We start from the raw sequence: 24,941 nt of genomic DNA, 5'->3' as shown, positions 1-24,941 counted from the left end.
CTTTGCCATAGTGTCAAATAGCGTTTTCTGGTTAACTGTGGGGGATGTCGGAAATGCTTGTATCTTATGGGAGTAAACAGTTGAGCGGCACTTTTTCATGTGTGTGACTGCATGTCCTGAAAAAAGAAGAAAAAATAAAGTTTGGCAGTAATTAAAATTTTGCAAAAAAAAAATTTCATAGGTTTCCATCACCTATCGAAGCTGTTTCAAAGGGGTAAAGCGCTAAATGGTATTTACCAACATGATCCGACCTTGTAGTAATACATGGGTATGTTAGATTATACCTGACCATGAAATCAATTTAATTGTTTTACTTTTTTTGTCCCACATTTGTTGTTGATAAAAGAGGGGAAATACCAAGCCTCTGCATCCCGTATGTTTTTATCTATTTTGCATTCGAGTTTCACAGGTGAAGATATCATTTCATCATTTTGAACTCATGCTTTATTTGTGATTATTTAGCACACGAAAATGTGATTAGTTTGCATTTTTCCCATGAGGTTTCACAATAAATGTCATACATTTGTAAGAGTAAATACTTGAGTTTTTATAGATGTGCAATAAAAGTTTCCATATAAAAGAAGAAATGTGCCTCTGAGCGAACAAATTAAAATTCAGATTTTTCCCCTGCCCTGTTTTTGACCCTGAGCGTTTGCCGTGTCCCTCTCCATTTTTTTATTTTTTGTTTTTCTTTCTGTCTTCATCTTTATACATTCCTTTGGTCTCGTTATTTCATTTTGTTGGACCAGGAATCAGCCACTAACTTCTACATGTAACAGCCAAAATATGTAAGAGCACCACCCAACCTCCACCACCACCCTGCCCCTCTACTGACACTGGATACGTGCAGAAGAGAAGAAGCCAACATAACTTAGAATGACCTAGGGCACAAGGAAATATCTCACAGCAGTAATAGTAGAACCATGTGTAAAGTGCTTCTCTGAAAACATAACAGTCTGTTGTAGTTTCCACAGTTTCAGCACAGGTCAACATACAGGAAACAACCAGAAAACCAGTGCTAAAGGAGAAAAAACAAGAATGAAATCCTAAAAGGACCATAATAGCATAATGAAAAGGTCATGAAGTATTAAAGAGTTATTTTAAAAGATGATACTGATTTTACCAGCCGTGGATCCAGCTAAGGGGCTTTAATAGCAATTGCTCAGTGACCATCAATATTGAGGCATATTTTAGGAAATACCTAGAGGGCCTTGTCACATTGCATGTCACAGTCAGGCCACCAAGGGAAAAACTTAAAGCCTTAATAACTTAAGGGGGGGAGCGACTGCAGGAATATGGGATACTGGGGTCATTGCCACAAGCCATGCACTCCTTGTATAACCAGAAAAGTTAGTATAAGTTAGAGCTGTGTCTGTGTACTCTGTACAAAGTCAAAATGATTTCAGTAGGTATTGGCCCTTTGCCAGGGTTTTCCCTTGCCACTGGTTCTCTTTGTGGTATTCATGGGCAGGCTCTAAAGACGCAGCAGGGAGGAGAAGAGTGTCTGGTATGGGGACCTCAGAATTGCATTCTGCTGTTTGCAGATGATGTGGTTCTGTTGGTGTCATCAGACTGTGACCTCCAGAATGCACTGGGATGGTTTGCAGAAGAGTATGAAGTGGTCGGGATGAGAGTCAGTACCTCCAGTTCTAAGGCCATAGTTTGCTGGATTGCCCTCTCTGGGTTGTGAGTGAGTTACAGCCCCAAATGAAGAAGTTCAAGTTTCTTGGGGTCCTGTTCACAAGTGAGGGTAAAATAGAGCGTGAGATGGACTGGCAGTTTGGTGTAGCATCAGCAGGCATTGCGCATGACCGTTGTGGTGAAGCAGGAGCTGAGCTGGAAGGCAAAGCTCTCAATTTACTGGTTCATCTATGTTCTGACCCTCAACTATGGTCATGGTCTTTGGGTAGGGACTGAAATTATGAGTTTGGGGAAAGAAGTGGACAAAATTAATCACCTCTGTAGGATGGCTAGGGACATCCAGGGGGAGCTTGAAGTAGAGCTGCTACTCCTTTACGTTGAAAAAGGGAGGTGGTTCGGGCATCTGATCAGGATGCTTCCAGGGTGCCGATCATGAAAGGTTTTCTGGGTGTCTGACCAACTGTTGGGAGGACCCAGGGCAGACCTAAAACATGTTGAAGGGATAATGTATCTTATCTGGCCTGGGAATGACTCAGGATGCTGGAAAATGTTGCTGGGGAGAGGGAGGTCTGGAATACCTTGCTGAGCCTGCTGCCCCCGTGACCCAACCCCAGATAAACAGATGAAAATGGATGGATTAATCTGCAGATTAGTTTTTCATTTTTGTCCCAAAAATGGTAGAAAATAGTGAAACTTTAATCCAACGATCAGTCAAACACCCATATATTACAAAGAAAGTGTCAAATCCACATTGAAAAATGACTGAAAGTAAATGACTGACTCTTAACAAAACAAGTTGTTTTATTTTGTTTGCTTTATCAGCATTGACCAGTGTTGCAGTAGTGTCGGTACCTCAGAGTCAAGAGATAAGGAGTTGATCGCAGTGGATGAGGCATCTGGTAAGGGTGCCAAGTGGGTGCCTCCTTTGGACAGTGAACTAACAGCTGACAGACTGAGACACGAGAGCAGAGAGGAAGCAGGACATGTCTCAGTTGGCCTGGATTTGCGTCAGGAAGGGACATGAAGCAAGTTTGTCAAAAAAAAAAAGGGACGTTGACTCCATTGCTTGAACTTTTGACCAGACCCAGATAAGCAAAAGAGATATTGGAGGATAGACATGGATGGTGCCACTGCATCCCATACACAGTTATTCACGACCATTCATTGAAAGCATCAGCGGATAATGATCAGATCTGATGTTCAAAGGACATGTATTTCACCCACTTTATTCAAGGTTTAAATACTTATCAGGATAAGAATCTATGAAGAAGTAAAAGTAAGGACCTGCAAAGCTTGATTTTTCAGGAAATACTGCAACAATTGTCAGTCCGTTGAGAATTTAAATTTCATGCAGTGCTTCAAGTATGATTTCAAATGGGTATCTTTTCAAAAGTTTCTGCCTTGTGTGAAACAAACATTGTTCTCTTGCATAAAGCATTGTCATTTTGACAGTGTCTGCTCTGTCTCGATATGCCTAAGGGTTGGTAATAGTAATTTCACATGACACGCAGTGGGAGGTGTTGCCCTCTTAATTAATGAAGCTGTCACTGTCATGCGCATTAATCACAGCTCACCCTTGATATCTGTCAAAGTGTCATGTCTGAGAACTAAACCGTGGCACTGGCATGAGTCAAAACAACTAACCTCCTGTGAAGCAGCTGTTTGGCCTTTCAAAAAAAAATCATCTCTGTGTAATCTGGTGGTGAAACTATAGTTTTCTCAAAGGTAATGATACAGGGGAGGTAAAGGGCGGTAAGTGCTTCACATGAAAATCGACCTAATGGACATAAAACTGACAAGGCAATTCAATATAAAAGGACATTTAAAACAGTTTAAAACATGGATTAACTGATTTGTAGAGTTGTAAAACTATAGATTATAAAATCAAGTAAGAGTTGCAGCAGCGCAAAGTGTAAAAAGAAAGAGTTTCAGACCTGTATCAGGAAAGTCAGAGCTAGTTAAAGCTAGCTTCCCTGATGTCTATAGGTAGTGTGTTCCACAGCTTTGGGGTGTAACTGACAAAGGCTACATCCCCGATCTTCTTCCAGCTGTTGCTGGGAACCTCCATTAAACCAGCAGCAGATGATCGCAGTGTTCTTGGAGGCAAATAGTTAACAAGGGAGTGAGCAATGTAGCCTGGTCCCAGCCCATTTAGGGTTTTGTATACAAGGGGGAGGAGCTTAAAATCAATTCTAAACATAACAGGAAGCCAATGCAGAGCAGCTAAGACTGGCCTGATGTGCTCTCTCTTCTTGGTTCTGGTTAATAGCCTGGCTGCAGAGTTTTGAATTAGCTAATGTCTCTCAGTGGTGTTTTAGAGTTTTCCGATGAAACTGTACAGCTATTTCAGAATTTATAGATTTGAAAACCCATATTCACACAACATACAATGTTTGATGTGATTTTAAAGAGTTTTCTGAGGTAAAAACTGCTGTGGTCATGACTGCCACTCCACCTGTTGTACATGTCTACCTGTACTGCGGCACATGGCGAGAACAGATGTAGGCAAGGACAAAACCCCTGCTGTCTCACAGTTTCATTCCCACTTGATGAGAAATTAAAAAAAAAAGTTTTCTACTTCTTTTTAATTTCTAGCTTTTCTTGATCCCCGTGGTCATGGCAAGTGAGAAGCATCACCTTGACTTAACATAGTGAAGCTGCTCAGCAGAGGCTGAAGGAAACCCTGTACTGTACCTTCAAAGGCTTCCTTATAGTCGTTTACAAAGATCCCCTTTGTCTTCTTTTTCTTTGTAGCTCTCTCAGTCTCCCACCCTCCCTCTTGCTCCACCTCACTGTCTTTATCCTCATCCATTATGGATGAGGCACACTGAAGACATTGTGATTCTCTTTGGAAAATATCAAACGTTTTCGGAAACAAGGGTGCGGTGATGTCACTGCTAATGCCAGCGGTCATGTCTCAGCAGACCACCTTTTGCCAAATACACCTTCTGCAACTTTCCCTCTCTCAGTGTGGAGCTTACTTTCCATCCTTTCCTTTAACCGCGTTAGACACAGGCACATACACCATATCATGTAAGCAGTGGTCAGGAGTCCTCCCGTATCAGTCGCTTTAAAAGGTCAAAAAGAAAAGAGCAGTCTTAACTTATTGTGTGGGAGTTTGTATAGGTGTGTGTGTGGGGGTGTGTGTGTGGTAGGAAAGGGTAAGGATCCATTCAGATTATAACAAAAATGAATTGCTAGGCATTCAACAACAGGTTCACGTTGGCAGAAAAACAACACAAACTGTAACCTGGAAACATTCAATAACATGTTAAAGTCACATAAAAAGTAATTGCAACTTTAAAAAAAAGTCCTCATTCACACACACTATAATGCTCAAACAATGTAATTACTTGTGCGCCAGAGGATTTTAAATAGCAAGGTCATTCAACCAAAATGGTTCATGGCTCTCCAACATCTCATTAGCTTTTTGTATCAACACTCTGACCTTTGCTCGGCGACACTGTTTATTATCACATTACTGTCTTCAGTGACAGAATGAGGAACAATAACACAGTATGCTAAACTGCGAAACACTTGACAAGAATAAATAACCTTTCAGCAAGAAGTAGTGGCAGCTATGAGATCGTTTGGCATTGACACTACAAATAACTTGTACGTAGAATTTTCTGTTATTTAATGCATCATCTGTGTATTGCAGAAATTCATATAAATTGCTGATTTTGCACCGTCAGATAAACTACAGTGTTTCAGCTGAAATCAGATTTTCTGTGTGTGTGTGTGTGTGTGTGTGTGTCAGAAAAATGTCAAATCAGTCCACATAATACATACAAATATCTTTATTGATTCAAAGAATACCACACTGTTGATCCATCTCATATCCAAATCTTACATGATTATTACATGACCTTTTGTGATCGATACATGAATAGAAATCCAGAAGTAGTCTAATAGATTTAAGTTGCCAGATTTTACTTTTCAACAATAAAATAATGCCTTGTAGGTTTAAGCCAGTCTTCAAACTCTCACTGTTTGGAGTCAACTGCATTAAATTCATAAACTAATTAAACAAGTTAGTTAGTATGCATTTTACTGTAAGCACCATTTATATGAACACTTTTGAAAGAAAGACAAAAACAAATAAAAAATGAGTAACTGAACGTTAACTGTCAGGAATAAAATTCCCATGTCATAACATAAGCCACTATTTGGTTGTTGTGCATTGAGTTAAGCCCAGTTCAGAGCAAAGATTTGCGATGAGACGAAACTGTTTTAGAATGTTGCAGAGAAAAGTTGCAGCAGTGTGAACTGGCTGTCTGAGCTCGACTCAAGCCGGCTGATGGTGACACCTGCAACTCCGCTAGTCAAATCACTGGCAGCTGGTTTTAGAACGAAAGGCACGTTACCCGTTTCTACAGCCAGTCAGCCTGTATTGATGTCCGCTGGTCAAGTCAAAAGGACTCATTGTCTCATTGTTCTTAACTACAAATGCAACTGTAGCCAGTATCTCACTATCACTATCCTCATTCAGATTTAAGAAGCTACAAACTATAATCAGCCACAAAATGAGCCTGAAAAGCTGGAAATCATAACGGAAGTACAGAGAGTTGTTGCATAGACATGATACACTGTCTCATCTAGTTGCATTGGTGTGAACCAGCAGTTTTTTAGAATGCTGCAGAATGGTGTGTTGCAAGTAATTTCCTGTTTCAACTCATCTCATCAAGAGTCTTTGCTCTGAACTGGGCTTAACTCAGCAAAAGAAAAAATACTGCTTGCTCCATCATGACAATGTGAATATTTGCAGATTAGAGTATAGTCCCTGCAGACCTTGGGCCTCATTACAGAACCTTCCCAAGTCTTAAATCCAATCTTATCAGTTTAGGATGACATTTAGGATTTCGGGGATAACAGACATGTTTCCTTACTGCATTTAGGAAAAAATCTTATATAAAAACAGAAAATTACCTATTACACATCAGCTTAGATATTTCTCAAGTTAGGAATCTTAATTAGGCATAGAGCCTTTCCTAAATTCAAAGTAAGTGCCAAAAATGGCAGCAGCACTGTTTTTAGGGCTATATAGCAATGACAAATAAGCATGCCTTGGTATTTTTTTGGTTATGACTTACTGATCACAAAGCAAAGTACAACCTCAAAAGGCGTTCTTTTTTTTTTTGTCTCACCAAGGTGTGATGGAAAGCTACTTAAATTGTGTGATGATGCTTTTTCTGGACCATGTTTTCATGCTTTATTTTACAATTAATTTTGAATTTACACTCCTCTTTGCTTAAATTGAACACCCGTCTTTCTTTGTCCATGTTAGCAAGCTAGCTGGGCAGTGACAAGTAAGAGCCATTTGATTTATGTCTTGTCCATCTCAAGTAGCCTAGTACCCTTAAAGTCTCATCAAAGACCCTGTTTATACCTGGTATTAATATGCATGTTGGGTGAGCTGATCACAAGTGGACAGCACTAAATACAAGCATAAATGACCACCAAGACGCATTGTGAATAGATCACTCATCTCATCTTTTGTAGTGTAATATCCTAACTAGTCCATACCCATTGGTAGCTTTGTCACCTTCTACCTATGCCAATCCTCAATGCCTATGTGCAGTTTCACATAGATTGACCACGTCAGTGAGTAGAAAAACGTGGGACAGACAGAACGACTGACTGACAGAATGACATACTGACAGTTTCCGTGATTATGTACAGCATACCATACCATGAATTAGTCATACCAAAAATTAGAAGAAAAAAAAAAACATTGGTCCACAGGGGGAGCCACAGCGATCGGTCACATTTTAGCCATTTTTAAGCATTTTTCTGTTGTTATAGCACCACCCAGTTGCCAATTAGAGTTAAATTTCTCCAGTCACCTTGAGGCGTCCTGTTCTACATATCTACCAAGTTCAGTAAAAATCGATAGGGCGGTTAGGCCTAGATAAGAGATTAGCTCTCTAGCGCCCCCATTTTGTTTGATGGGGTCAATAATGGAGGGGTCCCCTCAGATTATGTGTGGTCATATGCCTACAAAGTTGTGTGGTGATCGGTGAAACCCTTGAGATGTTATACACCTTTATGTGATGAGCCATGCCCTCCGCAATATTCATTGCCTTGTAGAAGCTCAGTTTTAGTAAGTTTTGCAACTTTTGCCAAGAGGGAACTTTAGATATTGGTCCCTAGATTATGTTCACTGAGTTTCATGCAGATCGGTCAAACGTCCTAGGAAGAGATCGATTTTAAGTGTTTTTCAAAAAATTCAAAATGGCGGAAAATCTATATAACTGGAAGTTATGGGTTCTTGAGGCAAATTTGTTCCTCATGAGGAGAGGCATCTCTGTGCAAAGTTTCATGTCTCTACGACATATGGGGCATGAGATATGCCCATTCAAAGTTTGCAATTTCAGTCGGCTGCTATAGCGCCCCCCTTTGGCCAATTAATGTAATATGCTTCATTCGCATCCTCCCATGACCCTCTACCACTGTGCCACATTTCACATGGATTGACCAAGTCAGTGAGGAGAAAAACATGGAACAGACACACAGACATACCCACAGACAGTTTTTGTCATTATATAGTAAGATATCCTGATGCATCCTGATGAGTCCCTAGCAAGAACTACATAATCAGTGCAGGACATGGTGGTTGTTTTGGTGACCACGTGCTAACGCTCTAGATTTCCCATTTTATGATGAGTTGGAATACGCGTTGCATGACCATCCATTATTTTGCCCTGTGAAAGTAGATGTGTTGGATTCTACTGAAAGCAATATCTCCAGCTAGTGAGAGTGTGGATGTAACAGCTATGTGCAGGGTCTGTAGAACTTCTAGTGCAAGTGGCATAGACAGTAACATAATCCAAACACAAGTGGTCAGTTGGAGATGCGGATGCAGGTATAATACCAGAAATATACAGGCTCAAAGATGCAGGCAGTCTCGCGTACATTCTGAACATATATACAGACATGACAGGAACAGTGCAATTGAAGAATCAAATTTATACTTATAGTTTCTTAAGGTAAGACAGGAGGTCTGAGATAGGATAGAACACAGCCCTGAGTTTAGAAATTGCTTTTGTAATAGGAAGATAGGACAAGCAGTTAGATATTTTTTTCTGTAATCAGGCCCCTGGGAAGCACGTAGCTACCGTGACACAGGAGCAGCTGCATCTTTAAATTAAGAAATGACTGTAACTGCTGGTTATTGTAGGAACAGCTGCAGCAAATAGGAGCATTTGTTTAAATTAACAATACACTTTGTTCATTCGTTCTGCCCATTATTTCATATAAACTGTTGTATATGGCTTACAGAACACAGGTCTCTTCCCTCTATCAGTAGGTTAAAGTTATAACCAACAGAAGGAGGAGGAGGAGGGTGTAGTTACAGTGGAGTGTAAGCCCATTTCCTGTTACACAAGACAGAAGATCATCTGTGGAGAAAGACAGACAAAGAGACTGTCAGCTGATTTAGGTGTACATGTACAGTACAGGCCAAAAGTTTGGACACACCTTCTCATTCAATGCGTTTTCTTTATTTTCATGACTATTTACATTGTAGATTCTCACTGAAGGCATCAAAACTATGAATGAACACATGTGGAGTTATGTACTTAACAAAAAAAGGTGAAATAACTGAAAACATGTTTTATATTCTAGTTTCTTCAAAATAGCCATCCTTTGCTCTGATTACTGCTTTGCACACTCTTGGCATTCTCTCCATGAGCTTCAAGAGGTAGTCACCTGAAATGGTTTCCACTTCACAGGTGTGCCTTATCAGGGTTAATTAGTGGAATTTCTTGCTTTATCAATGGGGTTGGGACCATCAGTTGTGTTGTGCAGAAGTCAGGTTAATACACAGCCGACAGCCCTATTGGACAACTGTTAAAATTCATATTATGGCAAGAACCAATCAGCTAACTAAAGAAAAACGAGTGGCCATCATTACTTTAAGAAATGAAGGTCAGTCAGTCCGGAAAATTGCAAAAACTTTAAATGTGTCCCCAAGTGGAGTCGCAAAAACCACCAAGCGCTACAACGAAACTGGCACACATGAGGACCGACCCAGGAAAGGAAGACCAAGAGTCACCTCTGCTTCTGAGGATAAGTTCATCCGAGTCACCAGCCTCAGAAATCGCAAGTTAACAGCAGCTCAGATCAGAGACCAGATGAATGCCACACAGAGTTCTAGCAGCAGACCCATCTCTAGAACAACTGTTAAGAGGAGACTGCGCCAATCAGGCCTTCATGGTCAAACAGCTGCTAGGAAACCACTGCTAAGGAGAGGCAACAAGCAGAAGAGATTTGTTTGGGCCAAGAAACACAAGGAATGGACATTAGACCAGTGGAAATCTGTGCTTTGGTCTGATGAGTCCAAATCTGAGATCTTTGGTTCCAACCGCCGTGTCTTTGTGAGACGCAGAAAAGGTGAACGGATGGATTCCACATGCCTGGTTCCCACTGTGAAGCATGGAGGAGGAGGTGTGATGGTGTGGGGGTGTTTTGCTGGTGACACTGTTGGGGATTTATTCAAAATTGAAGGCACACTGAACCAGCATGGCTACCACAGCATCCTGCAGCGACATGCCATCCCATCCGGTTTGCGTTTAGTTGGACGATCATTTATTTTTCAACAGGACAATGACCCCAAACACACCTCCAGGCTGTGTAAGGGCTATTTGACCAAGAAGGAGAGTGATGGAGTGCTGCGGCAGATGACCTGGCCTCCACAGTCACCGGACCTGAACCCAATCGAGATGGTTTGGGGTGAGCTGGACCGCAGAGTGAAGGCAAAGGGGCCAACAAGTGCTAAACACCTCTGGGAACTCCTTCAAGACTGTTGGAAAACCATTTCAGGTGACTACCTCTTGAAGCTCATGGAGAGAATGCCAAGAGTGTGCAAAGCAGTAATCAGAGCAAAGGGTGGCTATTTTGAAGAAACTAGAATATAAAACATGTTTTCAGTTATTTCACCTTTTTTTGTTAAGTACATAACTCCACATGTGTTCATTCATAGTTTTGATGCCTTCAGTGAGAATCTACAATGTAAATAGTCATGAAAATAAAGAAAACGCATTGAATGAGAAGGTGTGTCCAAACTTTTGGCCTGTACTGTACATGTATGTGGCGTTTTTCGTCTTATTCAGTTCTTTTCAAAGTGTCAAGTTACATAATGTAATATGGTCAATAGAGGAAGGGTCACTCTGGATGAGGAAGGCGACAAATTGATGCCACACAGTAGACAGTGCTTTGTACATACCGAAAATTCTACACGTGCAGATGTGGCATGTGTGTGTGCGCTTGAGAGAGACAGAAATGACCTCCGTGGAGAGGTGTATGAGTATTATTCACCCTGTGTGTGATCAGTGTTCAGTGAAGTGATAACTGACCCTCCTCTCCTCCCACTCAGACCTCCAGAGCTGTGGTGAAGCGGAGGGGAGCATGCCAGGATACAAATCTCCTCCACAGGCTAAACTAGGCAAAACGCCTCCCTGGCAGTGCCTGACGCAATGCCTCCTACTACAGATAACTATATAGAGTTCTGTGTGTATGCGTGAGTGTGTGTGTTTCTCACATAGATAGACAGACAGACAGCCTGTGTTTGTGTTCTAACCTGAGACTTTCTGTAGTTTTGGTATTAGTGTATTCCACAGGTGATTCTCTTCAGCTCTCAGCATCCTCTTTTGTTCTGGTTGGTTGTAGTTCAGAGTGACATATTCCTGCCGTTCAGGGGTGAACAGTGGCCAGTTAGCTCCGTCAATGCCTGGATTCCTGATAAACAGAAAAGCCAATCAAGACAATTTCCACAGTGCCACAATAGTCCTCACACAGCTTGAGTGACTGATTGTCTGATTATGCGCACCCTGTACGGGCAAAGTTGGCCCAGTGTTTCATAAACTTCTTGGTCATGTTTACTTCATTCTTCGTATATCCCAGGGACGCATTTAGAGGCATTCCGAAGACAAATTCTATCTCGTAGCCGTGCATAGCGCCCATCCACTCTGGCCAAGGATTCACGGATGATCGGTGGTCAAAGAAATACAGGTACGCCGGACCGCCACGCTGCACATACCTGGGGGCAAAAATGACAAATAAGAACATTTTTTTGCACTAGATGACTTTGTAGCAATAACAAGAAATGAGAATTGACCAATTGTCCTATTTTGTTTAAGTTGTTGGTGACCCAAACCATCCAGTTGGATAGGGCATTGAGGCTATGTTCACACAGGCAACAGCACTGCAGGGTCTTCCAGCAACATAGACAAAGCGCAACTGTCTCCACAACAAAATACAGAATTATCCTGTAAGCAAGGGGCTGCTTTGGCCAATCAAATACAAAAGCAAGTGCACACTTCTAGTAGTGAGACAAGTGACTTTCCAGAGTTCTAACATTCTGTCTTCTCATATTATAAACCACTGTGTGGCATGTGGGCATCTGATAAGCCTTAAAACTCTTTTTTCCACATTTGGGTGAAATTTTGTCATAATTAGCATATAAATTCCTAAGTTCTGGCTAAAAACATGTTTTGTAAGGTCACAGTGACCTTGACATTTGACCACCAAATTCTGATCAGCTCATTCCTGAGTCTAAATGGACCTTTGTGCCAAATCTGAGGGTACTGCATCAAGGCCTTCTTTAGATATCATGTTCACGATAATAAAACAGACGCAAGGTAACAGCGACTTTCACTTTTGACTCTCCAAATTTTAATCAGTTTATCACTGATTCCCAACATATGTTTGTGCCAAATTTGAAAAAAAAAATTCCCTCAAGGTGTTCTTGAGCTATTGTGTTCACAAGTACATGATATCTCTTGAAGGTATTTGAATAAATTCCCTCAGGGCGTTCGTGAGATATCATGTTTACGAGAATAGGACGGATGGGCAACCCAAAAACAAAATGCCTCAAGCGATGGCTTTTACCAGCGTGTAGGCATACAAAGTTAAATGCACATGTGTAAATATGACATTTGCAGTGCAAAGGATTCATTGAAGACAATGTGTGTGACAAGGCTATAGATATAAACTCAGAAATGTTCTTTACCTGTGAGCAAAGTCTAGCACAGGACAATAGAACATATGGTCTCCAACCAGACGACCCAGCAAGTCTCGATTTTTCATCTTGTCATTCTCATCTGTCCAATCAGTGTAGTGGAAAATGGCCGCATCTCTTGAGACATCACTCAGATGTACCAATGCAAGTTCCACTCCATTCACAAATTCATGCCTGGTGATGAGACTCTGACCGGTGAGGCTAAATCCAGGATATCCATACAGCAGGAAGGGAGTCCCTTCATCCTTGTTTAAGCCAAACATCACATCTTTCTTTAGAAGGGTACCACTACTAAGCAACGCCTGCAGGGAAAAACAAAAAAGGTAGTTGGTGTTTGTGATGAAAGATAGTTTTCAATTTTTGCCGAATAATACTATAGTAATTACCCAATGAGCTTAGTTAAGATGATAGGCTGAAACCAGCATACAATTGGTTTAAGTCAAAGTCCAAGCAAGGTTACATATGTAAATATGTCAATGGAATTTCAGTCAATATCTCCATGTGTGAAAGATTCGTGGCAAATTGTAAATAAATCAATTGAAATGGTAAATCTACAAACAATAGCTTTGGTTGACTGACATTTGCTACATCAGCTAATTGGGGTAAGACAATGAAAATATACTAAAACTTATGTATAAAACACATTCACATATGCTGTTGCCACATATCCACCCACATACAGAGACATCACACACACACACACCTACTTCAACTTTATCAGGTAGGAAGTCTCCGTCAACATGAGGGACAAAGGGTGTAAGCGTAAGCGGTGCAACATCGTTTTGCTTTGATGTGATTGTCTTAGGATTAGCCTGCAGCAGACAAGCTTCCATATCAGACGGAGGGGATGTGGGACATCCCAGTAACGTCACTAGCTTCATGGACCTGGGTGTTGACATAGAGAGGGAGCAAGGCAATGAGTGACAGAAGAAATGAGGACGAATGTCAGGGGCACAATTTTAGACAGCTTTTGAGAAGAGGACCAATGTACTGAGAATCTTTGACCAAGTGTATATTTCCATGATTGTGGTGAGATTTGCCAGGACACAAATTGTGTTATGTGACACAGTTTTTTGGAGCATTGCAAAGATAGAAAGTGAACAATAATGGATCAGGACTAGGCATGTAAAAGGTTGCAGCTTCAAACAAATCAACGAGATGGTAAAAACATGATGAGTGACAGAGGGAGTGAAGAGGGAGTGAAAAGATGTTAGCATGTTAAATGTTAGTGACTGAATTCATACACCCTACCTGCTCCAAATCTCAGTCTGGCTGACCCCGGCCCAGTATGCATTAGGAGACCCACTCTGCATCACAGCCCTTTGAAAAAGCCTTTGGCTGCCTGGGGAGAGTAGTTGGTAGCCCACAGATGCTGACCCAGCACTCTCCCCAAACAGAGTCACCTGGAAAAAAACATGTGCTTGTTTAAACCATTCAAGCAACACTTGTTATCTGATTTTAGGATACAAGACAAAAATATTTTACCTTCGTGGGATCACCTCCAAAAGCAGCTATATTGTCGGCTACCCATTGGAGGGCAAAGCGCTGGTCCCGCAAGCCTACATTGCTCTGGATGTTCTTGTTGTCAGGAATAGACAGGAAACCCAAAGCACCGAGTCTATATTAGATGAGCACAAGAATGAGGAAAGATGTTGATGGCATTTAACTTTAGATAAATTCAACTACTCTTGAAGATTCCACATATCTTCTAAATTAGTGAAGAGCACATATGCCCCTTTTCCACCAAATTAGCTCTGGTTCTTGAACTGGTTCTGTTCAGGATTCTTGGGATGTAATTAGGGATATGCCGTCAAAGGGCGTTGTGCAATGCACAACTCATGTAAAAAGTAGTAGCAGATTGCACTGATTACCTGCATTTTCTTTTCAGTTATTACAGATATTTGTTTTATCCAAAAACAAGCATGGACCAAATGTAGACCCTTTTAGGGCTGACGTCACAATAACATCATTTCATTAACTGGAGGCAAAACATGACTCGCCACCACAGAGCTGTAGGCTGCATATGAATCTTAAAATGTCATCTTGTTGTGTTATTGGGAGCCAGAATAGAAGGAGTCATGACTTAAAACTTAAATTCTATCGCATACCAGTTGTCACTGCCCATCAACAAAAACAGAGACAGCTATAGTTAAATTTGATAAAACTAAATGACTCGACGGAGGCGATCGTCAAAAATACTCACGTGCAGCGCACACTTCATATCAGGTTAGGAGAAAAGTATTAACTGTTGTAGGGAAGTTATGTGTATTAAAGGCCCAGTGTGTAAAATGGGTTGAAAACAGTGACATCAGTGGTCAAATTCTAGATTGCAGGGCTCACTCGCTCACCCCTCCCGTCGGGTAAATGACAGTGGCCTCGTAGGGACAAAAAGCCTTGCGCACGACTTTTTCAGGAGTAGGTCTATCTAGCGATGAGGTGAATGTTTATTTAGAAATCTAAGCCATGTTACGATATTGTAATGAATCCCTCACGAGCAGGAGACCAGAGGAGCGTTCGGGAAAAAGGCCCGTTTATTTGAGCACTCCAGAAACTCTGGTAACACTCCACTCCGTCCCAAACTCTGACTCTTCTAGCGTAACAGACACACTTCATAACTTTACACACATACTCGTTTACCATCCCAAGTGGGGACCCCCCCTCCCCTCTCTGCTCTGCCAATCTCCAGCCCGCACACTGACTGACAGCGTAGCTGGTAACAGAGCTCAGCTGTTTATTTAGCCTAGCAATATCTCTGGACTATAGTAGCTGCAATGGACGACTTTGAACGCGATTTTGAAGAGTTTCTTGTAGCGGACACAGACCCAGAGCCATACCTGTTTGAGCCGGAGCATACAGATGAGGAACTCCGTGTGTTTGATGCTGAGCAGGTGAGAAGAGAGGCTGAATGCACAGAATGGGATTCGGTGCTACCATCGCTGGGGAGATATATCATCAGGAGGAAAAGCGCCGCAGAGAGTGCATCACAAGGAGTGAAGTTGCGTCTTCTTTTCCTCGCAGATGACGGTTTGGGTTCATTCTCTCCTGTTGCGTGGTAAGTGTGGTTCATTCCCAAACTTTATAACTAAAAAAACTTTTCACTACTCTCTGTTGAAGAACTACTAACACTCTCTGCTGTTTCCTCCTCCTTCTTCCTTCCCTCCGCTGTCTTAGTTGGTTTATTTATGCACGCAAAACGCGTTCTCTGGCTGGCTGGATTGTTCACTCGGTCTGCCGTACATACATGGCGGCGCAAGATGGCGACCTCTCTAAAGCAAGGCCCTTGCTATATATATATATAAAAGCATAATTATAAGGCTACGAAAACCAAATGAATTTTATTTTATAGCGATCATACACTTGTATAAACATATTAATGGGTAGAATATTCAGATTCAGATTCAGATTGACAATAAACCATGCCAAATATTACACACTGGTCCTTTAAAGGGTGTCATGTCCACCTCATCAGAAATTGAGAAGGTATTAAGAGGAATACTGGACTAGTCCATAACGGTAAGTTTTTAGCGCATTAGCTAACGTTGGAGGAAACAGTTCAAGTGTTCTCATCCTTTGTAAGATTGGCATAGTTATTAACCACAGAGCAGGCCTTCCCACCCTCGGCAATCCTGTCCAATCATCCATGCATGGGTTGGCCAGTCTGGTCCCATTGGTCAGTGTTTGCTTTTTCAAGTAACACTCGCAGTCCCGGAGATTGAGTGACCTGACATGGTGCGTGACATGGACGCTTTACACTAAAATGAGAGCCTTGTTGGTCAAAGAAACCAAGCGTTATATTTCTATATGACACCAGTTTTTTCAAAGTCATGTGACCTTTAGGGAAAATAGATTTCTGGACTATACTTAGAAAAGCAAACAGGTAGGCTGTATGACACTTTTGTGGCACATAACGCTCTATCACTGTTTGTAAATGATTAATTAAAAAACATTTTTGTCTTATCTTAATGACGGTATTTTAAAAATCTCATTGTTTGGCAGTGGACACATTGGAGAGCGTAAATTATGAGGTTTCTGTCAGTATTTTTTATGCTTGTATGATAAAAACTTCTGGCCAAGCTCTGCTGGCGCAGGTTTCATTGAAGAGGCCCCACCTTCACTTCCAGCAAATCATGCGCAAAGAATTGTGAGTACTTTATACCTGCGGAGGGTACACACATGCATCCTTGAAATTCCTCTGAAAGAAGGACCCAGTCCTCGGTAGAATTTAAAGGATCCTCGACATTGAGATCGTTGGGATTTGATGATGTAGTATCCCTGAAATTCAGCCATTTAAGGATCCTTCCTTGACTTTGAGAAATACCTATTCACTCCGCTCGGCATTCTGCTGCTCTGTCTCCTCATACAGAGTGCCTAGAGTGCGCTCTGCCACTCCGAGAGTGCAGTGGTCTGCAAAACCAAATGGTACATTCGTGTCAGAGTGTGCTCCAGCACTCGGAATGCGTATGTCCAAATGCACCACTCGGGTTATCTTCCTCCATTGTCTAAAATAAGTCAACAGAACTTGCTAGCTAACAATAGCTAATGTCTGTGCCTGTGTTTACTAACAGTGAAAGGGTCTAGTTATGAGATCACTGTACGCTCTTCAAACTCTCACATAACCTCTCGATTGTTGCCTTCTCCATTCTCTCTTTCCAGCTTGTAGATTATGACTCACCCACTGATATTGTCACGGCTCGAACCAATTTATTTTTGGTTGAAGTGTTCTGAACAGTTTAAAAAACGGACCCAGAGCAAAACCTGTTTCATGTTGGTGGAAAAGGGATAATACTGGGAAAGACTTTCCTGTTTACAAACTCCTTTGCTTTGCTTACAGTCCCCCAATCCAACTACCATTTCCTGATGACCTTATGTAACTTCCAAACACACTAATCCACTGTCACACTAAGTATGTAAAGAGGAAAACCTACTCCTGGCCAAGGAGTTTCTAGTTACATACATCAACTATGTCCACTCATTATTTTATATTTTCAGTTTACTTGAGTTCTTACCTATAATTCATTGATACCACAACAACACCTTCAGATTTACTCAAGAAGCGACCATCATATACGTCCAGAGAGGAGGTTCCTGAATAAAACCCGCCTCCATAGATCCAGACAAGGACAGGAGCCAGTGGCATGGGCTGAGGCTGGGTTTTGTTGATACGTGGGGACCAGACGTTTAGGTATAGACAGTCCTCACTTAAAGGAGTGTTTGGATTCCACATCTCTTCGCCTTTGAACCCTGAACAAAATGACAGTGTTTATCAATGTCACTAGGGACTGATTGGCATTGTACTCCAGCAATTGTATATATACACTTATTTCAGTGCCTTTAGATGTTTAGAGATAAACTCACTTGCGATATGAGTCATGTGGTCAGTTAAACGTCAACTTCATTATGACACAAGCAATGGTTTGAGATTAGATTAGCTGATGTTCCACTTCAGATTGATTCACTCATATGGCCATTTATGACCAACAGCTTTCAAACAGTTACAGAAGCAGTAAATAAGTAAACCCCATGTTTGTTTTCCTTTTAATAAGCACAGCTTTGTCCAAAGCAGAAACAGTAGTCCAACATCAATGCCTTCTGTCCATATCTGTCTGTGCTGTCATATCTATATTTGGAGTACATTTGGGCATTTCCTCTGTGTGTATGCCTGGCACTTGTAGCTGGCTTCTAAAGAATCCCTGACAGGTGGCTGTGTTTATAAATAGCTATGTATCCATGACCTACCCCCCACCCGTCTCTTGGGTGTGGGCCTGTATCAAATTCAATCAAATTTTTATGTGCTTTTTTAAATGTGGATGCATTTTTCTTTGTTGAACTGATGAAGTGGCTCCAAAGTGTTTCTTACTATTTATGTTAAAGATTTATTACCGTCTACAATGCAGTAATGAATCATTCCATTACTCACATGCCGTGCGTGGGTGTGTCTGTTTGTGAGGGGAGTTTATATTTGTGGCATGGTGTTATATAACTGCTGGCCACCACTGACACGCTTACCTTAGGTTAGTTCATTGGTCTTTTAAGGTCATCTTTTATTCAAACATACTTAGATGGACTCCCTTGGTGCTCTGTCACACTTTGGTCAACCAAGTGGGACAAAGCACCACTGAAGCAGGTTCATTTTCACCACAGTCTGTTTACAGTATGAAAAGTTTCAACTTTAAAAGGCAGTCTATTGACTGTATGCATAAAAACCAGTTTACTTGTCATGTGTAGCAACACTGAGGCAGAAAACTGCTGTGCTATGTCTACTGTGGCACTGGAGAAGCCTTGACTGAGGGTTAGGGTGCCTTCAGACCTAGAGTTCTCTTGCTTTGGTCTGAATCAGGGACTTATTTTGTTACAAAGCTGCATAATTGCCTTGCACGAGAGAACTGCTCTTGATTGGTCAGAATTTGGTTGCGGGCAAAATCCTGGAAGTAAACGAAATGTTGAAGAAGAGTACACGTGCAAGACGGATGCAACACTTTCTAATGTCACAATGGAGGGACAACTACGCAGGTTGATGTTAGCGCTGCTCATCGTGGACTATATTGCTGTCATTGTTCATTTTAGTCAAACCATACAGTTTGAAAACGAGGCGCGGCTCCAACTAGAAAACAATGTTTTGATGCATTGGATGTGCTGAATGTGCATATTAAGGCAGTACAGGAGGAGATGCACATTAATAATCCTCCAGGACTGTAACATGCTCATGTTTAACCCAAACAATGTGTCATGTGACTGCAGTTGGTTCGGATCCAGGTCGGAACATGTTCTCATGACAAACGAACCGCACCAGAGTTTGTTTGTAAACGGACCAAGACCACCTCTTCAAGAGGGACTCGGTACGGTTGTTTTGGTGCGCACCTGAGTGCGATTGCTGTGTTCACACCTGCCCAAATGAACCACACTAAGGGGGAAAACGAACTTGAGTTTGATTGAACCAAACCAAACAGGGCAGGTGTGAAGGCACCCGGAGAAATTCACCTCTGATGATGTCACAGTAATGTCTTCAGGTTTATTTCAGGAATGGCCTTTGAAATTTAGAATTTGTAACAAAAAGTCTGTGCTACAAAATGTTTTTGTGGACTTTATAAATGATGTGAGCATTTACCAGGCACTGCATAACAAGGAGACACTATCAAGTTACATCAAGGCAAGTGTAGGATCCATTGTCTTTAGAGCTTTAAATATTTTGAAAGGGGCTAAAAGCACAGATATCTTGGCCTTTGTTGCATCAGTTTTTATAATTGTTTCTCTTTTATGTCCCCCAGTTTTATGGACGTTTTAACTACTCGAGGGACACCTTCATGTTTGTAATGATTGTGCTTACCTTGGACCCTGCACCCCTTATCACATTTCATTAGCTCCTGCTGAGAGTTCAACACATGAGAAGAGTTCGATAAAATCTCAGTGCCCTGCTGAATAGTTGATGGCTCAAATGTCGGCATTTTGAAATTTTCTCACCATTCAAATGGTGCATATTTATGTGCATGCACAGTATGACACACCCCACTGCACACGCACACGACGCCTACACCACTCATTTGGTTTTTGTAAGAAATGCTGTTGAGCTGACGCTAAAAATAAAACTGAAACCTGGCAACTAGTAAAGACCTTGTTAATTATTTTGTTTGGATTTTTTTGTTTCTGTTATTTTGTTTTCACATAATAATAACTTGGTGCACAAAATTGAATTTGGTTCGCTCAAATGAATAAATAAATAAACCTCTTTTGGGACTTTGGGGGTCTTTATAGTCCTGGTGAGTCATCTAATATTGGCTGACATTTTAGGCAGGTGTTTTTAATCACTATACCTCTTTTTGGCAGTACTTAAACTCACACCACCCACTTGAATAATCCACAGTACATGTCATACTCATAAACATGTGTCCTACCTGGAAAGTTCGTATCCGGCACCTGGTAGCAGGAATTTGAGTATCTGGTGGCATCCCTCACTCCTTCCCATCTCTCTACAGGCTGTGGGGCTCTGAATCTCAGTTTCCCCAGAGGTGGTTTCCCGTAAGGAATTCCCAAAAATGCTCTAACATCACCCCCCAGCACTGAAAGCAACTTCCCTTGAACTTTCCCATGCCTAGTGTCGATTACGAGGTCATCTTCAGCAGCGAGTGATAGAGTCAGGAAATGAGGCAACAGAAGGAGAAGCGCGAGGCGTGTGCAAGGAGAGATTGTCGCCATGGAAAATCCTGGGGAGAGAAACACAACGCGCACACAAACATGTTATTATCTATCTATGAAATTGGAATATTATAATAATATTGTACAAATACTAACAATATAACAACTGATTTGCAGCACACTGGACATGACCTTAACTAACTTCCATGCACCAGTTTCCCATTCCCACTGTCAATACAGTACAGTGGGTGCACACACCTTCCGATTCCCCTTAGCTACAGTAACTTGAGTAAATATTGTGGATGCTCTCATGAGGTATTTTGACCCATGTCAGCGTACAGTTTGAGGTGCTAAAAATAATGTCGATGTCAAATTTAAGAGAGCGACCCCGTCCTTTGTTTAGTGTTCATGGAGCTGGGTTCAAGGGTCAGGCACCAGGATTAGTTAGTTAGATAAATTACTTTCACTGTATAAGGCATAGTCCAAGTTTAGATGCTTTATAATTAGACTCTTGAGCATTTGGGCTGTTGTGGAAAATACCAGCATGCATTTGTCACCATGTGTCTATATGAGAGACAAAAGCAACAGCAAACGTTAACCACGTTAAGCATGTTAAATATGTTTACAGAGTATAACGTTTCCATTAGGGTCCTGCAGTAAACCAAGTGGCCGATTTGTTAATTGCATTCAACCCACACAGGCAATGTGTAGATCAAAGATCCAGTTCCTCAAAGGAAAGGCCCACAATAGAAAACAGCAGAACGGCCGGTGTGTGTGTGTGTGTGTATGTGTGTGTGTGTGTGTGTGTGTGTAAGAGAGGAGAGGAGAGGAGAGGAGAGGAGAGGAGGAGAAGGGGGGTCACTCCCGCGGCAAGTGTGTCACTTTAGAAGCGTCTTATTATAATCCTCAAATATTTGGAAACAATAAGGCCGTTAGCGAAAATGAAGATGCAAGTGACTGCATGCGCGCAGCTGAGTCTTGTAGCCGCTTCACACACACTGAACACACAGTGAGCTTCCAGAGGAAAAGCCGCGCTCAGCTGGGTTTAATAAGGGGGACGTGCGCATTGTGGAGAGACGCGCTCAGCGCCGCACATTCATGCAAACAACTTAAAAAAAGACAATTCCCTGTTAGTAAATGTTCCAAATAATAAAACCCCTTATTGACGTCTTACCTTGTCAGTTGCAGTTGTGTGTCTGGCAGGAGTGAATGTGGACACAGCATTGATGGGATGAAGAAGGCGTGGACACGATCCCTCTGTCCTGTATGTGCGGGGCTGTCCCTGTGCGTCACCCACAGCTACAAGTGCCACAGTTGGCCTACTACTACTACTATTACTACTACGACTGTCACTACAGTAATAATCATAACAACAATAAACAAGAAAAAATAAAAGCAAAGACATCGCATTTATAAAAGTATGAGCAAAACGTTACACTTACTGTAAACTAACACCATGCACACAACCAAATCTAAAATAATAATAATAATAATAATAATAATAATGTATTCACATGCAGTATTTAAATTGTATCTATATTCAACACCCATTGGCAGGTCACCTGTCAGGTGCAGTGTCTGTCCAGTGGTTTAGCACAGAGATCCATCAGTGTTGCAACAATCTAAAATATGTCATTACAAGAAAATATTCTGTATAAAATCTCATGTCAATAAAAGTACTAAAGTACATAAGCATTATCAGCAAAATGGAAACTTTCAAAAGCAAACGTTCTGGTAAACTGATGCCTCTGTACTTAAGCTGTATTTTAGTTCAGCAATGTATCACAGGTTAAACTGAAAGAAAGAAAAGAAGTAGTTGTTCTGCTACACAAATATTTATTTATTTATCTACAATGATTTGATTTTTTTCTTCTATTTATTTATTTTTTGGGGGAATTATTTTTACTTAAATAGTTTGGAGGGGAAATTCTCTGATGGAACTGTAAACTTATATCTAAAACATGAGAAGCAGATACAACTACACTGGTTTTGGTTCATAGTACAAGTACTCCTACTACTACTACTACTACTAATAATAATAATAATAATAATAATATTGTATTGACATGCAATATCTAAACTGCATTTATATATTCAACACTCACTGGCAGGTCACCTGTCAGATGCAGAGATCCTTTAGTATTAAAAAATATGCCATTACAAGTAAATATTCTGTTGATAAAATCCTATGTCAGTAAAGGTACATAAGTGACAGAATATAAACTTTCAAAAGCACACGTTCTGGTTAAACTGATCTATCTGTATGTAAGCTGCATTTTTGATCTGCATTGGTTAAAGTGGAGCTATTGAATACTTTGGATACTCACAACAGTGGTTCCCACCATAGGGTGTGGGCCCCCTCCAGAGTGTCACAAAAGAAATCTGAGAGGTCAAGTGATGATTAATAGGGGAGGAAAGGGAAAAAAAGAAGAACTTTTGCAACACAAACATGTATTTATTCTATGGACTTTTTTTCCCATTTTTGTGATATAATGGAATATTTTTACTTGATTAGTTTGAAGGGGAAATCCTCTGGTGAAACTGTAAACAACTTACTGTAAAAGTTCAATTAATAGCCCGGGCTATTATTTGCTTAAATCACTGAAATCAACAGGCCTATATTAGGGACAGGCCATAAATTATTTTTACACAAAACAGTTGTTCCGCAAAGATGAAGAAATACAATCAAATTGTTGATTGAAACCAGTATGAATATTAGAAACACCAACGCATGATTTCATGCGTTGGTGTTTTTAATGACTCTTGCCCATTAAATAAAGGCTTTTTAATTTTTCCAAACTGACGTGAGTGCCTGGACTTTGATTTTTTATGCCTTCTAGATTTTTAACCCTTCCATGAGCACCGGTGGTTTGAGGGACACCAGCAGCGCTCCTGTTATCCTTTTCTTCAGTATGAATATTACTTGATTAAAAAATTAGTCTTCAGACATATCAATTACAAATCATTAGTTTGATCGAGCTCCCACGGATGGAGCTTTAAAAAGAGATTGAGTTACGGCACTCAGGTTTTACAGCATCCAGCGTACCATCACAACCCCATTTTATCCTGTTAGAACAATACCCAAAACTTGGATTAATTATTATGAAAAACCCTTTTGATTCTTTTGATTTAAGCTCCCTTACGGACTAAAAGAATATGAATAACTTAGAGGTTAATCAAGGAATGGACACATAATTTGGTTGGTTTTATACATCCGAAGAACATCTATCAAAAAAATGAATTGCTTGGCAACCAGACCAGGCGTCTAATTGAGACATGCTTCTGATTCAATCTTAAATATTCCATTGTATTTATTATTAGTCATGTGAAATCTTATTGGAAATGTAAGTAGTTGTGACATTAAATGTATCAGACGTGTATGTAAATACTAAGGTTGAGTAAAAATAACTAAAAATGTTTACACAAGTACAGAGCTAAAGTTTATGTGCAGTTACTTTTCACCAGTACCAGCAGTGAGGCGCTGAGGCTTCTCTCCAGGTCACCTCAGCAGGACACACAGCTGACTGGCACTGAGCCAGAGACAGTCATTCTGATTATATTCTGGTCATCAGTTCAGGAACAATAAACAATAACAAGACCATTATGCAGAGTTGAAAACATTTTGCATCAAACGCAGTGATGGGTTGATTTAACCCGAAGACACATGCTTTTGTTTGCACGTCCCACATTCCCACCCTGTCATCCAGAAGTTCAGCTCATGTACGAGCAAATACATTTTGACAGGATGCTATATGGCTCATTCTGGTTTGACTTAACAGAACTTATTAAAGTGTAAAAGACTTTTTAATCACGACTGAGTTAAATTGCTTGTTAAATGAGCAGGTGATGGTTAACCATGGTTGATGGTTAAAGGTGGTAATCGTTATATATGGAACTCCATGGAAAGAAGCTCATTTGTCATGATTACACAGAGTCTTCCTCCTCATTATACCACTTCCTGTTACTGTTCCTTGTTTTGTTTTTTTTCTCAAACTATGATCTGCTTATTCTGTCTGCGGCTTTTTTTGTCATCTTTGCTTTCCTTTTCCACTTATCTGCAGGCCAAAACTGGAGTGAAAAGTAAACTTCTCTTTGGAATTTTTGGTGCCGTGTGAGTGTGTGTGTGTGCCTGTGTGTTTTTAAAGGACTT

General features: G+C 40.9%; 1 protein-coding gene across 1 annotated transcript; it reads right to left on the bottom strand.

Moving 5' to 3' along the window:
* Window positions 1-8,423: 8,423 nt before the first annotated feature.
* Window positions 8,424-22,103, bottom strand: LOC117260330 (cholinesterase-like). Its single transcript, XM_033632313.2, has 10 exons — window positions 21,966-22,103; window positions 20,551-20,859; window positions 17,668-17,902; window positions 14,147-14,279; window positions 13,913-14,064; window positions 13,369-13,546; window positions 12,653-12,963; window positions 11,471-11,680; window positions 11,222-11,379; window positions 8,424-9,041 (listed from the first exon to the last, which is right to left on the bottom strand). Exons 2-10 carry the CDS (start codon window positions 20,849-20,851, stop codon window positions 8,944-8,946), a joined length of 1,776 nt encoding a protein of 591 aa, XP_033488204.2. The 5' UTR covers window positions 20,852-20,859; window positions 21,966-22,103; the 3' UTR covers window positions 8,424-8,943.
* Window positions 22,104-24,941: the final 2,838 nt, after the last annotated feature.

The sequence above is a fragment of the Epinephelus lanceolatus genome, chromosome 4 (genome assembly GCF_041903045.1).
Source record: "Epinephelus lanceolatus isolate andai-2023 chromosome 4, ASM4190304v1, whole genome shotgun sequence".
Taxonomy (NCBI): domain Eukaryota; kingdom Metazoa; phylum Chordata; class Actinopteri; order Perciformes; family Serranidae; genus Epinephelus; species Epinephelus lanceolatus.
This window is presented reverse-complemented; position numbering and strand designations above follow the sequence as displayed.

Coding starts and splice junctions, on each gene's coding strand:
- LOC117260330 (XM_033632313.2), bottom strand. CDS start 20,851: ATGGCGACAATCTCTCCTTGCACACGCCTCGCGCTTCTCCTTCTGTTG. Junction 17,903..20,550: donor GCCGGATACGAACTTTCCAG/GTAGGACACATG, acceptor CATTTTGTTCAG/GGTTCAAAGGCGAAGAGATG. Junction 12,964..13,368: donor TCCTACCTGATAAAGTTGAA/GTAGGTGTGTGT, acceptor TTTTCCCTGCAG/GCGTTGCTTAGTAGTGGTAC.